The sequence below is a fragment of the Fundulus heteroclitus genome, chromosome 8 (assembly GCF_011125445.2).
Source record: "Fundulus heteroclitus isolate FHET01 chromosome 8, MU-UCD_Fhet_4.1, whole genome shotgun sequence".
In the NCBI taxonomy this organism is placed as follows: domain Eukaryota; kingdom Metazoa; phylum Chordata; class Actinopteri; order Cyprinodontiformes; family Fundulidae; genus Fundulus; species Fundulus heteroclitus.
The window spans coordinates 407,633-426,092 of record NC_046368.1 but is presented as its reverse complement, the minus strand read 5'-3'; the positions used below and the strand labels follow the sequence as shown (position 1 = coordinate 426,092).

The 18,460-nt window shown below is 39.8% G+C and overlaps 1 protein-coding gene across 1 annotated transcript; it reads left to right on the top strand.

The window, feature by feature from the left end:
- The first annotated feature begins 244 nt into the window (after positions 1–244).
- Positions 245–11,080, top strand: urm1 (ubiquitin related modifier 1). Its single transcript, XM_036139803.1, has 5 exons — positions 245–312; positions 2,265–2,335; positions 7,957–8,038; positions 9,816–9,864; positions 10,473–11,080. Exons 1-5 carry the CDS (start codon positions 278–280, stop codon positions 10,539–10,541), a joined length of 306 nt encoding a protein of 101 aa, XP_035995696.1. The 5' UTR covers positions 245–277; the 3' UTR covers positions 10,542–11,080.
- The last annotated feature ends 7,380 nt before the right edge of the window (positions 11,081–18,460 follow it).

The window sequence follows — 18,460 nt, the reverse complement described above, 5'->3', positions numbered from 1 at the left end:
TCTGTTCCTGTTTTTGGTGATCTAATAAAAAAGGAGAAAAAAGACTGTTTCGTAAATAATAATTAAAACTATGAAACTGATATTTGAAATGTAAAGGAAGCATTATTTTTGATGACAGTGGAAAATGTTGGTCAAATGACGGTAATATGCAAACAAAATAACCCGATTTTACTTGAATTTCCTTTAAAACCGATGGTAGCCATGGTGACAGCGCACACCGACCGAACACGTTACTTCCGCCTCATCCCTTTCATCACTTCCTGCATGTGCCACCAATATGGCAGCTCCCGTTGCTGTTCATCTGGAGTTTGGGTAGGTGCATTTAAACTATGTCGCGGCTATTTGGAGCCTTTTGTTTTTAGTTTCTACGGGCTGGCGCACTTAGACGTTTCCCGGAAGCATTTCGTTCCGCGTAACCCGGGAGAACGCGGTCGTTTAACGGCACAAGGAGGCAGAAATGGACAGAAAACAGTGAGGGAGCCTGACAGAGACGACTTCTCAGAGCGACAACGCAGTAGAAACGTGTCGTTTACTGTCTAGATGGGCTTTTTATATCTCCGCTACCCTCTGAGATTCAGTCAGATCCGTCCTGTCTGCTTTTACAGTCACTGTGCTTCTAACCGAGCTTATAAATGGCCTTTTATGAGCCTTGGAGAGAGGCAGCAGCAGCACTTAGAGGCTGCTAAACAAGCTCCTCTAAGACATTAAAACAAAGAAAGGCCGGTAAACACGGAAGTTCTGAGATTTGACTCACTGTTCACTCTGTTCATGCAAGACCACAGGTTAAATTCGGATGACAATATTTTGATTTGCTTAAAAAAAGGACACACTTGACCCAGTTGTGCAACACTTTAATGATTCCCTGGTTACTTGCAGAAAATCTATCATTTTAAGATATTTAAAACATACCTTCTGTGAAAAAAGCTAAAAAACTAAAAAAAAAAACCTTCAGATACCTTTCAGAAGTCTTTAAGCATAATGACTTTAAAAACACTCCAATTAAAATAATAAAAACGATGACTCATTCTGTATTGGAAAATTATAATGGCTCACTTTAGGAAGTGTCCCGTACACATAAACAAACAAAAATATAATCTTTTATTCTGAGAAGATACGTATTCTGTTGTTTTCCATGTAATAATTAAAATAAAAAGCTTGTTTAACTAGCACAAATTTGTATATTCCACCCTTTTAGTTGTATTTTTCATCCCTCATTTTTTTTCTTCATCCTCCTTGTCAGCCCACCTGTATTTTGCAGTAAAGCTGGTCTTATCAGTTTTTGGTAGCTCACCAAATAAGTATTTTCAAGCACAAGCAGAATCCCCCTCAGTGGCTAACCAGAAAGCTGTTTCCTGTCCTCGGTCCACTGGCTCTGCATCAGTGAGGAAACCCTCTCAACATTTGCTTTATGTCAAGGACGTGCAAATACAATTTATTTCTGTGTCCAGGTGACTGACAAGATCTTTGGCACCTCCGTCATACACGGAAAGGCGTTATGCTAGCTTTGTACACGGTGTACTTTACCACTCATTTGTCCCGACCAGACAGTATTGGGGGAGAGATTTATTTAGCCGTTTCCTCGATAAAGGTTCACTTGGGCTTTGTCGTATTGGGAACAGCAGCATTGCTACCAGATCTCAAGCAAATTGGGTTCTGTGCCTCTTCACTCTACCAGACTCAGGGGAAATGATTTCTGAATAAATGGAAAACACAACTTTCATCTGAAAAGAGGGCTTTGGAATACTGAGCAACAGTCCAGTTCTCCTTAGACCAGGTTAGACGCTTCTGACATTGTCACTGGTTCAGACGTGGCTTGATACAAGAATTGTAAAAGTTTAGCCCGCATGTTTAATGTGTTAAGGGTTAGCACTGACTATGGCTTAGTAATTTCTCCCAAACACTTGAGGAGGCTTTGTTTTGCCCTCCTCTCAAAGCTGCAGTTATCCTTTTTGTATCACACTTTTTCCTTCCACTCAACTTTCCTTTAATGTGCTTGGAGACATAATTCTGTAAACATGGAGCTTCTTTTGCAGTTGTAGCTCGCCCTCGTCGTGAAGGGTGACCGTGACGTCTACTGAACAACTGTCAAGTCAATAGTCTTCCCCATGATTACAAATATGACATTACACAACATTACATTTTTTATTTTTTTTTTCACCCGTATACAATATTTTGACGTCCTGAGGAATGTTTAATTGGGGTTTTCAGTGTTTTTCAGTTTTATTATTAACATATAACTTCATGTTCTCATATCTCATATCTAGAGGAGGAGCAGAGCTACTTTTCGATGGCGTCAAGGAACATCAGGTCACTCTACCGAGCCAGACTGAACCATGTGAGTACCACCTTAAAAGTACAGCAGTTCAAATATAAAAGAAGTCGTCCAGGTCATATTCTAACCTGACTTTGACTTGTCTTTGTTTATGCTGTTGTACATTTATGTGTAGGGTTACAATGAGTCTCCGTCTGTATCAAAACTGTCCGGTTGTGATTCCTTGTTTCCTTTATAGTTGTAAGATTGCATATTGTGAAAACACTGAAAGGGGGTGGATGCGTTTGCAAGGCAATGTAAATGTAACACACCTGCAACTTTACTCTTATTTAATTATAAAGTTATAATTTACAGCGAACGTCACCCTAAGGCCATTTATTTCTAACCTGACCAGCCAGATTTATAATGTGTGGCACTCTACGTTCTGCACTTAATTATTCTGGGATTGCTCCATTTAAATCCATTAGGGAAACGAGGGAATTTCAGCAGAACTATGTGAGGTGATTGGTCAAAGCGACGCCTAGTGCCCGCCTACCAAAGGTTGGTTATAGCCAATCACGGTATCAAATTAAACCGTAAGCAGCAGCTGCTATGAGAAACCACAAGAAGCTAAGCTAGCTGTTGTGCTATCAAAGAAGAAATTGTGGATTCTGACAAAACAGACGTGATAGCTGCAGCTACACTCGCGCTGCCATTTTTATGTAGATCCAGCTGTGGGCTCCATAGACACGTGTCTATGGTGGGCTCAGCAACCATGCTTTTGTTGCACTATGTCCCGCCTTAAACCACAACACTGCAACGTGATTGGGCCGAACCGTTTTTTTTTTTTGGTTCGGACACAAACGGCAGAAGCCGGAGCGATATGAGATGGATTCCCTTATGTTTGGAAACACACAAATATCGCGAGAATTCATCTTGCAGGCAAGGTTAATTCATCAGGTTCAATTCAATGATATGCAGTTGTAATCCAATTTAAATCAAGTAGAGATCAGTTCTTAACTACGTATTTAGGAATGTGGTGAAACAATTTCACAGTGTTAAACGGCAACAAATCTCAGGCAGAGGTGTTATTTCTGCGGGAGGATATGCGATAGACCAACACAAGTAGTGTGGATTTGTAAAGTGGATTTGCATTTCACTGCAGTTACAGCTTAAATCTCGAGAATCTGCCATTTTGGTCCTTCTTTTTTCCACAACAGCTCTAGGTCAGTCAAAATGAATGTACAGCATCTGTAGACACCCATTTTCTGGTTTTGCTGCAGGCTCTCTCTGGATTTAGGCCTTTGATTTAGACTGGGTCAATCCAACAAGTGAATACACACTGCCTCACCCCAAAAAAATAAATAAAAGAAGGTTACACACGTTGATTAGAGCATGCATTTGCCTTGGCATTGTTTTAGTAAGCTTCTGCAGTGTCATGAGATTTATTTCCATCCAGTGTTACATTAATTTTGCACCATAATCTTGTATTGATGATGGGAGAGTCTGACCATCATGCAAAGCCTTCTCCAGCAGATCCCAAAGATTCTCAATGGGGTTAAAGCTATGGCTGGTAATCCTGTTCAGAAACACTTTTTAATGTAATGGGTCAAACGGTCCTTGCATCCTGAGAGAACTGAATACATTATGTATTCAGAGAAAGAAGGTTAAAAAATTAGACCACCAGTTCTCACCTGACCCCTGTCCCGTATGTGACTTGTGACAAACTGGGGACTTCTCATAACTTTTCTTTCATTTGGGACTAACCTTTTCTTCTCAACGACCAGATTTGTGGAGTGCAACAAATTGTTCGCCTGTCGACAGTTTTTCCCACCTGAGAGGTGGATTTCTGCAGCTCCTCCAGAGTTGCACGCTCCTCTTTGCTGTTTCTCTCATCGATGCTCTTCTTGCTCTGCCTGTCAGTTTTTATGGGCAGCAAAATGGTAGTTTTGCAGTTTCCATTTGATGAACAGAGCTACATGGGATGTTCAAAGCTTTGTGATTCATAACCTGGTCATACTGTAAACTCAACTTTATTCCTGATTTTTCTGGCGTGTTCCTTCGTCTCCTCGATGCTTTTTGGTCATTTTTGAAAGCAGTCGGTCGCAGTGGATTTCATTTTGGGATACCAGAGTAAACGGGACAAAATGCAGATGCATGCAGCAGTTTTCAGATTTTATTTGGATGTTTTTAGTTGCAAATCTTTACGATTTTAAGGAGAATTTTTTTTTTTTTCAATTTTCCTTCCATTTCACAGTTATGCGCTACTTCGTGTGGGTTTATCATAAATCACGTTAGAATACATTAAAGGTTGCTGTTGCAACATGACAAAAAGAAGAAAAATGGTTTGATGGTTATGAGTACTGAGAGGCAGTGGGTGTTGTGTGTTCGCATCACACAGAGGAGTCAAGAGACAAAATCTTACCTTTCTGTTTTCTCAGTTGCACAAAACATTTTCCTCTCGAACATCAAAATTAGATTTTATTTTAACACAGGCTCCCAAGTTCAGACACGTTAGGGGCCGTTTTCACCAGGCCGAGGAGGGAAATAATACAAAATAAAGATCAGCCTACAGCCTGATTTTTGTTTGAGACAAAGAAGAGAAACGCACGTCTCCGTTATTTGGCCAAACAATGAGCGTTCAGGCAGGGCGCTGATGTTACCACGACAGCGCAGAGACAAAAGTTGACCAGAACAGGGAATGTCAGTCGGATAATGACCTTGCTCCACCGGATGACCTGCAGGTCTGTGTGTGTGTTTGTCTGGGGCTTTGTTTCATTTATTTATTATTTCACCAAACAGCATTTAAAATTCCACATTTCCAGACAAGGATTCTAAACATTTTTGCTGCGTTTGACTCTGCTTGCTGGCCCAAGTGTCCGGTTGGTTTTCTGATCCCTGGAAATATTTTCACCCTATAAATATCTGAGCGTGTGAGTGTTCATATGAGCGCAGAGGGGGGAGATGCAGTGAAGGTTGATATAATTGGTTCTGAATCCTTCGTATTTCTTTTTTGACCCCGACCAGTGATTGATGACCCTCAACTCAAAGAGCCGTCCCCCTCTTTTTTTTTTCTTTTTTTTTTTGCCCGCACAAAGCAAAACCGCTATAGTCGGAGGATCCCCGCTTTTTTTGTTTTATTTTGTCCATTGCATCAGCAGAAGGATGGCTAGCTGAAATCCCCCCGCCTTACATGACCTCCATAATCGCTTAAAAACAGGGGGAAAAAAATGTGGGAAAAAACACGTTAGCGAAAGAAACGAGATTGTAGCATTAAATAAACATCAAAATGGCGCCTTTTTACTCCCCTCCCTCCTGCACAGCTGTATCCCAGGATGCTTTGGGATGCTGTGACGCAGGTTCTCCTCCATCGTATGCGCCTCTTCCCCGTTTTCATGTTCTCCTCCACCTGCGCTGCAAAGTGCATTTGAAGTTGTTCAAAACTAAGCTTCTTGCTGTTATTTAGCTTCACTTAACTGCCAGTTATTAGATCTGCGTGACATTTTATAAATGCTTATTTTTCTGCTACCAAAACGTGAACCGATGATGGGCGTTTTGTGATTAAAATAGTGAAACCTTTTCGTTTTCAAGGTGCAAATTTAACTGTTTATTAAAATAAAACTAAATAAATTTAAAAATACGGCAAATGATGGAGATGGAGGGGGGGGCTCTTACGAGCAGAGGGGGAGTGTGTGTGAGGGATGAAGTGGAAAGGTAAATGGGAGAGAGTGAATAAGGGGTAATGGCGGAGAAAAATCCTAATGGTCAAAGGCAGAGGGAGACAGCACAAAGGAGTTATGATGGCTGTAGTGATGGCCTCTGTTTTTAGCCCTGCAGAGGTGCAGGTCAGTGTTCACCACCCGTGTGTGTGTGTGTGTGTGTGTGTGTGTGTGTGTGTGTGTGTGTGTGTGTGTGTGTTCTGACCAGGCAGACAACATTTAGATGCACAGATTATCTGCTCCTCTCTGTGCTGCAGAGATCAGATCCTGGTAGGCATTATTCAGTATGTTCAAAACATTTGTTTGATTCAATAGTTTATTTGTTATAAACGTTTTTTTTTAATGAACAAAAATGAAACCCCAATTGCACCAAGCACTGGGGAAGGATCTGTATCTAAAACAAACAAAAAAAAAACATATGAAATGCATGAATACATATGTAACCTGCTACTTCATCCAGTCACACGTATACTCAATGTTGTTTTATCATTTCTATATTTTATCAGCATTCATATTCATGGTTTCACAAAAATTCTAAGACCGTGTATCTAAAATTCAATGATTATCCCAGAAAAGGCAAACATGTATTCACATATTTTAAAGGTAAAAAAAACTTCTTAATAGGGTATGGAGTTCCCACTGCAATACCTTGGAAAGTCATTTAGTCATTTTATAACGTACCTGCCTCTACAAAACATTGACTATTTTTTTTTTTTTTACACACAAACATTTTGGCAGGTTTAACTTGGGTTTAGGCACTTCCTTAAATGGCTTTCATGAAAAAAAGTTTAAACGAATGTTGTTTGTATTCCATCACCTTCCTGCTGTGGCCTCAACCCGCTCCTCACACCTGCATCGCCGTCCTCCGCCTGCCATCTCCTCTGTTCATTTACGCTCCCCCTCTCCATCCTTGAACCCCTCGTCTCCTCTGTTCTCCTGCTCGAAGCGTTCAAGTTGGTCGATGGGAGTAAATGTAATCCGCGTAATGTAATGTGAGCGCGTCTACCTGCAGCCGCAGACCTACAGCCGAGCGTTACATCAGTCGCAGAGCGATGTGCGGCTGTTATCGGGCAAATGCCATCTGAGGATTGTGTTAGAGAGCATTACCTTTTTCTTTGCTTGTTTTTGAATAGGCCTAATAAAATACACCTGCATATCGCCACGCCACCTGAAATGTTAAATGTAATGGTAGCTGTAATCATTATGGATTCATGGTTGTTGTTTTTTTTTAGTGGGGATTTGTTCCTAAAGCTCAGTGTGAGCGAGGTTCAGCTTATTGTGGAGGCAAGGTCAGTGTGATTGTTGGGGAGGTCAGACTAATAGAAAATGCAGGCATGGCGTGTAATTAAGCAAAATCGGGAAGCGTTGCATTTATTAGGTTGCAGAAATTAGGCAAAATAAATGTTTGTGTTCCGAAAAATTAAATGTATTTTTTTTTTAAACTAAAAAATCCCACTTCTTATTCTTTAAATCCGTTTTGAATTCATTTTAAACCGTTAAATTCAACTCCAAGCCTCGAATTGTTTACAATTTTTATCATCATTTTGACTTCCGTATTTAAAATAAATGACATTTGTGCAGCCGCTGGCGATTTAAACCAGACAGCCTTAAAACCAGCATCCCCCCCTTCCCTCCCCACCACCCACACCGCTCCTCAACTTGCACTCATCAATATACATACACGGACGCAGCGATTCACGCACCCCCGGTCCCACCTGGTGCCTCCGTCGCGTCACATCGACCGGGAGGCTGGAACCGTGCACCTTGACCCCCAACCCCTGACCTGCGACCTTCGTCGTCTGCATGCGTTTTGGCTGCATGTGCGCGCGAGACATAAATCTGGTTTTGCAGCCCCGCCGCTGGGCTCCGGCTTTTGTTCTTAGGCATAAAGGAAATGTTCTTATATTGAAACCAGTCAAATTTTAAGGCAGATCTTTTTTTGGTGGGGGGGAGTGTGTAACGTGAATTTGTGTGTGTGGTTTGCAGGGGATATGAAGCAGCTGCTGGTTTGGATCCAACAGAACCTGCTGAAAGAACGACCTGAGCTGTTTGTCCAGGGAGACACAGTGTGAGTGCACTCGACATACGCTTGATCCGCACACATCAGAAGTTTAAATACACTCCCGCTTCCGCTGAAACTTCATTTCAGGATTTTTTTTAATTTATTTTTTTTCTGCTGGAGTTTGTGTTTAGGACCATATTTCTTGCATGATTAGGTTTCAGGTTGGAGGCCTCTGTGCAGTGATAACGCCACCCTAATGTATGTGTTGGTGTGTGTGTGTGTGTGTGTGTGTGGGGGGGGGGGTTCTCTGCAGTCTTATAGGACTGGCTGACTTTTACAGCTGCCTTTGTGCGCGACTATTTATAGCACCGTCTAACCAATGAATGGAGAAGGAGCTGGCCTACCTACAAACCTCACAGATTAGATGAAAGCTAGGCATGTTGGCTGCATACGTTTTCCTTTTTTCCCCCCTTTTTTAAAAAACGCTATCATCACAATCTATTTTTAAAGCTTGATGGACACTTGAGATTTTGGTTTTGTCCTTGATTGTTTTGCATGTTGTGGTGTTTTTTTTTTTTATGCTCAGCTCCCTTTCACGTTGCCCTTTCTTGCTGACGTCAGAGACAATCTGTGAGGTGGATAGGATCACCATGAGAGCCATCATCAGTGTCTGCCTCCGGCATTATCTCAGCATGCACACGACTTTAACTCTTTCAAAAGCATCTGTTTGGAAGAGCTTGTTGGTGCCTCTGTTATTCGTCATCGTCCTCCACAACTTATTTATATGAAGCAACCAATTTTCAGTCACGTTTCAGTTTAATTTGCAGGTTTGGTTCTTGCTTTTTATCGGCAAGCATTCTGGTACTGGTTAGAAATTTTTTTTTCCTTGTATGTTTGTATTATACCCGGCTGCTGGGTAGGCAATAGTCAATGTTTTATGGTAGGAAAGGTGGTTTATATGTATGCATAGTTGAAGAAAACATTACTGACTCCAGTTAACTGGAGTCTTAATGTTTTCTTCAAACGACTCAGAAAAGTAATTCTGTGTATAGCTCATACATCTCTGTGTTCATTATTCAGCGTATTTAAAATGCATTCTGTATGTGATGTACAATATTTTCTGGTTTTTAATTTGAATATTTTGTGCTCTGCTCTTAAATGACATTAAGATGGATTTGTCTAGTTATATTTAATCTATTTTGACTAGGATTTTCTGGTGTAGTCACTCTTTTCATGCATGCTTGGTTGTTTTGAACCGCTGTAACGCACTTTGTATTACCTTTGCCTGTATGGAAACTAGCCGATTATGTAGAACATGAGGCTCCCTAAATATTCATTGAATTAGTTGTAATGTTCTAAAATTAAACATTTCAATTTAAATGAATTTTGATGTATTTTGCTGTGATCAAAAACAGGTGGAAAATAATGTTCCCTCAGGGAAATTAATTGTTTTTAATTTATCGTATAAGTGGGAGTAATAGCTGAACTGTAGCTTGCATTGAAGAGTAAGAAGTTATTTTGTTTTTTATGCTAAAATTTGCCCGATTTAAATTCAGTGGAAATAATGTGAGAGTTCACCTACATAAATCCATCCATTTTAAGAACTTTTTGCAATTAATCCATAAAGTGACATGCATAAGCAATATTTCCAATGATCTGTTTACGATGTGAGGTTACGTTAAAGGGTTGGAGGTGGTTGTTTTGGGTACATTTTTAGGTATTTTTTCACTTTTCTGTGTGTTACCTTCAGTGTTTGACCTTTTTTTTTTTCTTTTTTTTTTTTTTTTTTTTTTTTTTTTTTTTTTTTTTTTTTTTTTTTTATTTCTGTTTTTCCCCCCCACAGGAGGCCTGGGATTCTGGTGCTTATCAACGACGCAGACTGGGAGCTAATGGTAAGTGCTTGGCGTCACTCTCGCCCTCAGACGATGTGGGGTGGCTTTGTGTGTGTGTGTGTGTGTGTGTGTGTGTGTGTGTGTGTGTGTGTGTGTGTGTGTGTGTGTGTGTGTGTGTGTGTGTGTGTGTGTGTGTGTGTGTGTGGGCATGCCGTTTGTGACATATTTTCTGTTGATCATCAAATGATTTCAGTTCTTATGTGCTTAACTTGAAGCTGCATCTTTAAATCTGAGGGAAATTATGACTTTTTAATTTGAGTGGGCGGGATGAACCTGCATATTTGCTGATGCAGAGAATTGAGTCTGCTCGTTTTCTCCCAGTCAGTTATGGCTTCATAAAACGTGGAAGCAGCTTTTCCTTGGGGTCTCATAGCTGGAAACATATTTACATGCACACGTGGTCTGAGTGTCCTAGTTTTGAATGAACTGATCTGATTATAACGCCCGGCCCAGGGTGTAAATAAATTGAGAAGTTTGTCATTGATTGAACCCCACCTGGGAGCACGTGAGGAATAGATATATTCAAATTAATAAACATAGTTGTTTTTTGCCTCCCCCACCTTGTGCCTGCAATAAGTATTGAACATTTTGTGTGTTTTAAACATCAGGGGCAACTTGACTATCAACTCGAAGACCGAGACAACATCGTGTTTATTTCTACGCTTCACGGAGGATAGATAACGAAAAGGACAGATGTCTTGATGTGTATATAACAGTTCCAGCCTCCTCTCCACCTCCTCTGCACCTTTCACTCCCCGCTCTGTTCTCACATCCAAACAACGACTCAGCCTATTGGACGCCGACGATGTGCCAGAGCCATCACGAAGGGCTCGGCTGATGCTTGTTCTGCAGGAAGGAGGGGAATTTCAGGGTTGGCAGCTGGAAACCTGGATTCCTCTTGAAGTCTCTGATCAAGCTAGACGGGTGAAGAGGCCAGCCCTGAGGTTTTAAATGAACATTTGTGCCACCGAAATGGAAAAGACATTTATTTTAATCTTGCTGACCACTAGGACTTCTATGTATAGGAAGCAGTTTTGTTAAAAACCATGTGATTAAATATTAAAGGTAAAATATCAAAAACACATCTGTATTTAGTTACAGCCAAATTGTTTCTACTTCTTTTCTTTGTGGATGACAAACGTATTGTTCGTTTTCATTTAATTTTACCTTCTTTGTTTTTTTTTTTCAATAAAATGGAAATAAATGGTTAAAGAACTGAATTTGAGCATTTTTCTAGTCATACTGGCCACTCAAAGCACTTTATAGCAGAGCCACACCAACCACCCATTCAGACACACGCACAGATGCACAGGTCGGTATAGGCAAGTTGTGGTTAAGTGCCTTGCCCAGGTACGCATTGGAGGCTGGAATCACACCCACAACTCTGCGATTGCAAGATTCCTGTCCTCCCTGTAGAGCCACAGTCTCTAATGATGTTACACTCACTAATATAGTCATTATAGTATTTTTATTGCAAAGCGGTAATATCTTACAAATATCTTGCCTAGTGTAAGATAATTAAAATTAAGTAAAATAAACGTTATTTTTTTTAGCAGTGATCTGTTTATAGTTTTGCTGTTAAATTATTTTTACTAATATTGTATATTTTATGAAATACATTAAAAAATGGGAATACCTTCAAGTTATGATACAAACAGTTTCATCATAACTTAAGCACATTTGTCATTTTTGTTATCGCTAAAGTTGTTGCAAACAACTGTAGTACCTGCAAAAATAACAAAAAGAAAAAGAAAGGCTCATCGACAACAAAAACAGTCGACTTTCCCCAGCAGCATATCACCCACAGCCATTACAGCATGGCTGTGGGTGATATGCTGCTGTGTGATATGTTCAAGGAATAAAATTCACAAAAGGTAACTAAGCTATTGTCTGTCTATTGCTAGCCTAATCTTTATTAACACAAGACTCCTTTTTGTCATTTTTAAAGTAGTTTTTGCTATTAAACTTTTTCACATGTAAAAAAAAAAAATTGTTTCTGTTTTTTTTTTTTTTTTTTTGTTTTTTTTTGCTTTTTTACATCTTGCAGTATTTAAACAGTTATAATTTTTCTAGATAGATCCTATTATTTACTAATACGCCCCACGCCGCTCTGGTCACAAGGGCCTTTCCAAATGTTTTTTTTTTTTTCCAAATTAAGATCCAAAAGCGCCGTTCCATATTTGATAGCTTATAAAGTTGATCAACGCACATTTTTCTGATGATTAGAATCAACTTGGGGCAGATTGTTACCTCGCCAAAGCCACACCAGGATGCAACATCCGTGTGCCTAGGTGGAGGATGGACGCATGTGTGTGTGTGTGTGTGTGTGTGTGTGCGTGTGTGGGAGGGGGTGTGAACTAAGGGGACCACTGCGGGAGGTCGAGGTCTAGCCTCAGGGCTGCCCTCTGTTGAACGCCCGAGGCGACCTAAAACCCCTTTCCTTGGCCGTGGAGTCCGATTTGCAACGGGAAACCGGCCCATAATGGGCAGCAGAAAGGAAATGCTAATGAGGCTGCGAGGGGGGTTTAGAGAGGAGAAAGTGTTGCACTGTGTCAGCTGCTGTAGGATCTGCAGGCTGTCTGCGAGGGACACGCTTACAGGGTGGGGGGAACCGGTCCCACGCATCTACCTGCAGCTTGATGGCTCCTAAACTCCATTTTAAACACTGCTTTTGTCTATTGCCAATAAACATTTTGAATCTATGAAAATGTTACGATTTTATGAGGCCAGATGCAAACACACACGTAGATGTTTTTATTTTTTTTCCCCCCTGCCGTATTTGCTTTAAGTGACCCTATCAAGTTTGCACCGCTACTTTTTAAAACTGGGATTTGCAAATTCATAAGTAGTGGGTTATTATTTAACGTCACAGCGTTGCACCCTGGCTGCTCAGCGGGAGGGATGGTGGTGGACCTTCCTGCCCCCAACATCATAAAGACATGCCCAGTAAGACCAGCAGAATAAACAGTCTGAGGTAAACACGCACAAGATAAACAATGACGAGTCGCACAGAAAAAAAACAAGTGTGAGGCTTCATATTTCTTTCTGCAAAACAAAATAAAAAAATTATAAAAATGATTTGCAGTCATCTACCTTTGGTACATAAAAATTGTGAAACCTTTTTTATGATAACATTGAAATCAAAATTGTTATGAATTGGAAACTGTATTAATGTATTCCTGCTGGAGCGACTTTGAATGGTAATGTTAATGTCCACCTGTCTACTTTTTTGCCTGCTAAAAGTTATCTACAACCCACCACCCCCCACCCAAAAAAAACACCACCACCAAATTGTTTCCGCTCAATCAAACTATCGCGAGAATTGCTCATCTCCAGGCGCAAACACCTTTGGAAACTGGATTTGACACACGTGAAAATGTGAACTTGAAAGTTGCGTCATAACCTAGACGTACTAGATACGTAGTTTAAATGAAGTCTTAGATTATTATTTAAATATTAAGTCAAACTCCGCCACGTATCCTCACAATCACCCTTATTGAGGACGAACGAAACTGTAAATCCTTTAGAAATACAGTAAACCTTTGCGCCATTTTGATGCACACGCATTATTGCTGCAAGAGCAAACATTGTGCAGTAATCTTTTGGTATTAACAGAGGTTAACCTCACTGTCCTACTACAATACACACAATGTGTGTGTGTGTGTGTGTGTGTGTGTGTGTGTGTGTGTGTGTGTGTGTGTGTGTGTGTGTTAATTGGTCTATAAGTAACAGCAAAAAATGGAAAAATTAAAATGTTCTTATATTTATTCCGAATGAAAACACGAAATATATTATATTCATAATAATAATAATAATAATAATAATAATAATAATAATAATAATAATAATAATAATAATAATAATAATAACTCGTTACTATTTGTAGCTGTCTCTTTTTTGGCTAAACATTTATTTTTTTTCTGCAAAGGTGTAATAAACCATAAAATGGGCCAAAAAAGTGTCCCACGTTTTTTATCCATTATTTCTGACATCATTAAACACCAATTCACAAATCACAGAAATTGTTTAACCTTTACATTCAATAAAACGCCTTACATTTTCTACAACACAGATAGTTTTAGAAACCCTACTGATAAATGCGATTAGATTTATATTATCTTTATTCGTAACGTGATATTCTTTTGGTACATCCACATTTTTTTGAAAGACCCAAATACACGTTTTTGTTTTGTTTCTTTAAGATAGATTAAGGTTTTAATGATTAATATGCATTTTTATCAGATGGGTCTGTCACTGTTTTCATTCATTTCATTCTTTGCTTGTGTCCGACGATTGGCTCATGTCACCAATAGCGTGCGCCTCCGTGCAGTGTGCAGGCCTCACCGTGAGTCTGCAACCATATTTGCCAAATACAGTCAATACATCAATGCATCCGGTCGATATTCTTCTTTTAAAACAAGCAGTCTTGATTAGAAATTCGACAAAGTGTAAATACCAATCGGGCAAACACGCCAAAAACACGGTCTGAGGCAGAAAAAGGGGGTTTCCGTCACTTTATTGGCCCAGACTTGCGTATATCCTCTAAGTAAATATCATGCGAGTTTAAATACGCGTCTTACCTGCAAATGTTACAATTACAAAGCAAACAGAGACTTAAAGGCCTTGCAGTTGGCTGCCTTGGTGATGTTGGAGGCCTGGAAGGCAGCAGTTGATGAATGTGAGCCTGTAGCAACAGATGTCCATACACAATTCTTGGGGCGGGATTGGATTTTTACTCAAGAATTGCGTTTGGACAATCAGTCGCGAAAGACTCAGTGTGCATATCCTTTACCCAAAGGATGAAAAGGGGGAGTAAATGAAGAAAAAAAAAAAAACTCCCACCAACAGTGCACGCATGCAGGGCAGTTATAGGGCCCCTTGTGTGCACCTGCTGCGGCTGCCTTCATGTCCCCTAACAGTATGACGCAGAAAGCTGTTTCCTACCTATAAGTTGTTATTATTTCGCTCAGCCCTATCATTTCCTTCAGAAAAAAAGTCGACATTTTGTCATGCATTTCCATCTATGAGCTGTGAGCATGCATTTGCAGTGAGTGCATTGAGACAACCTGTAGTACAACTTCCAATCTCCCTTTTGAACACATGAAACGCTCGCAAAAAAAAAAAAAAAAAAATCAAATAAATCAATCCTTTTTAAAATACCGTAAGGAGGCATTTTAACGTTTTAAATGTATTTCTAAGCGTCTTTGTGTTTCGGCTTTAGTTTTTAAGTTATTTTAGCAGTCAATTAAAATGTCTAAACGAGCATTGCAGATTTAACCAAAATGTCATCTTTTAATTTTAAAGTCTCAAAAGCAACTGATCCGTGTGTGCAGAGAAAAAAAAAAGGAAAACTCCTCAGTTCTGGAGCCTTAAGGTGCATCACAATGGCTTTCCACGGCTCTTAAATTAACGGGAGGGGGAGAAAAATCCCTTTCCTTCTTCAATAGAGGCATGTCGAGCGTCTGCGGTCCTTTCCTACACGGATGAAACCAAAAGAAAAAATAATAGAGATGGAAAGCGCTCCAGTTCCCGCTGGTGCGTCCTTGGTTCTGCTCCGACGTCGTGCGTTCCTCTCGGATGTTACTGCTCCGTCCAAATGCGCACCCCCACCTCCTCTCATCGGGAAGCCGCGGAGCCAGAAGGGTTCATACTCTCCGGACAGACGCTCCTGCCTCCTCTCCACCCATCGTTTACGGGCTCTGACTGACTGACTCGCTGTGCGGATGCGCGCCTCTCTGCACCCTCCTGCTCCAACAATAAATGCTGCGGCTGCGATGCGAGGGCGGAGAGAGGATTGGAGAAGGTCTTCGCTTGGTACTGAATTTGAATAACACCACGGGGTGATAAATGTCCATTGTACTGCTTAAGTAATGAATCTCCGCTGTCCTCTGTGTCACACACACACACACACACACACACGCACGCACGCACGCACACACGCCGGCAGCTGCGATGAGGGACCAGCAACCCCTCTTAAAGACACAACAGCCCCATTTTCCTTCCCCAAAAAGAGATTACAATCCGGACACTGTTTACTCTCTGGCCGCGCTGCATGACGTGTTGAACGTTTCTCTTTTTGGCCCCCCTCTCACTTGTGTGAGCAAACTAGTGCAACGCCGTAACCAGGCACTTGGAGATAAAGCGTTGCCTTCAGCGCCATGCGCAGCCATTCTGCTCCTCAAAGGACAGTCTACTGCAGGCCTCTGTGGAAAGTGACACAAAACGAGCGGATTATAACATGCTCATGTGACATAGGAGTGATGGGGCCACATTAGGCGTCCTTATACACTGATAAAACAAACTGTTTTGGGGAGCTGGGGAATTAGATCCTAAGCCCTTGACTCATGCAGCTAGAACTGTTACTGCGCCTCATACATACAGTATATGTTTCATGTAGCTTATTTGTCTATTTGCAGGGGGAATTTTCCTAGCAGATGGAAGCAAACCACAGTTTTGCTTATCTTTAAATCTGGGGCAACTGATCTGGCCAAGAAGTATTTCACCTGCATTTAGCCTGTAGGTTTTTGAGGAAGTTGTGGCCCATTAATTAATGAGCCACCTAGAGCAATTATGTGCTCTTTACAATTTGGGTTTGGCATTATTCTAAAAAAAAAAGAAAAAGAAAAAAAAAAAAACTAATTATTTATGTGTTGATTCGATCAAATCAACAGGGTAAAGCATTTTTTTTTTTTTTGGTTTTAAAAGAGACATTTTGGTCATTTAAATCATGATATTATTATGTTTACAAAATTATCAGGATTTCTTTCAAGAAGAGTTTAGAATGATTGAAGTGCGGAGTAATAGTTGTTTTAAGAAAAATGATATAGGCGTACCTCAAGGCTTAGTGTTTGGTCCACTTCTTTTTAGTTTATCCATACAAAGAATAGGTATATTTGTCTCTTGGTTCAGTTTGCCAAATATATGCTTTTATTTATATAGTTTTAATGTGTATCGTAAGGAAATTGCATCTGTTACAACACAAGTGTCATGATATTTGGATTTTGTTTCACTACATTTTGAAAAGCCATGCCTCAAGTTAAAATGTAAAACAATAAATAGTTTGAATTAAATAATGTATAACCTATCACAAAAGTCTCAGATCAACCAATAACAAAAAGTGAGTTAGTTTAAATTTTTTACACCATATTTGGGTAGATGGTATACTGTGTTTTAAACTAGGTTTGTAGTTTTAAATGCGAAATGCTTAAATTAATACTGTACTGTCCCTGCTCTGCCACTTGCTGCACACTGCTTGTCAGCTGGCTGAGAGTAGGATACTGCCACAGTTTTCCACAATTGAAATCAAAAACAAATTTTACTGCTTGGAACTATTTTTTTTCTTAGACTCTCACAAGAAAAGACCATACAATTAAATTCTAAAATGCACAAAGTGTATATCTAAAATAGCAGATGTGAGAATTTAAGGAACAATTTTTATGGTAATGTAGTTTTAAAACTGCAGCTGAAAAACTACAAGTGGTCTGTATAAAGTTCCAACAATTGAAATTATTCTGCTGCTGCTAAGGCACACAAATTTCTCCTTATCCTTGATTTAACGTCTCTTCGTAATTTCCTTGTTGATCATTTGGACCTTTTCATAACAGCCTCTCATCCCACCCTAATGGCATCCAGGAATGTTCATATTATATATATATATATATATATATATATATATATATATATATATATATATATTTTACAATTCAACTTAGATGTGCTATGCTAAAAAAATGCTGGGCTCAAGGCTTGTTAAAATATGTGAAAGTATCTTTTTTTCTTAAATGTCCTATTTGGCTGATTTCAGTTTTCAAAAAAGTTGGTCTCTATTCTGAAGAATGTGGTAAAAAAGATAATAAGTGCCATTTTTATTAGCTGCCTAGTTTTATACATTTGTTTCACTATCCCAAGTCCAATGCCTGATTGGTTGATTAGGACCTCATGATGACTCCTTCCCTAGAAACTCTGACTGCAAGTGAGCTGCTGAGTTCTGACTCAATCAGAGAAACAAACAAAAAAAAAACTCAAAAAAGCCTTATTACGTTCTTCACAATCGATTGTTAGAGATTCTTTTTTTTTTTTTGTTTCTTTGCTACATTCCTGCAAGTTTTTTTTTCTTTTGTTTTTCCTCAACTCCTTGGTGGTGACCTCGGTGCCTTTCTATATGCGCATCACCTGGCTCTGAACCCAAGAGGAGGAGTTTGTCGACACCCAAACGCCAGTGCCAGGAGTGAGCAGTAGGCCTTGACAGATCATACTGTTGCACAGCCAAGAGAGAGACAGAATTGACAGAACCCCAGAGCAGAAACGCAAGCTGGTTTTAAGAAAAGAAACAGACAGTTTAACCAAAGAAAAACTCGTATATCTCTGTTGCTTCTGGTGCCAGAAGATGATGGATCAAAGTTAGTTCTGCTCTTCTTCTTTTTTACCCTACCTTCTGCTTTCGGATTCCTCTTTTAACCTGCAAACCAACAAACCTGTCATGCAAGTTTGACTTTTAATCAGTTTTAGTTCTATTAGAATTGCTAAATACTTTAGTGTAAATTTACTATAGTGTTGTGTTTGTTTTGGCTTAATTAAGCAATTGCTGTGATAACTA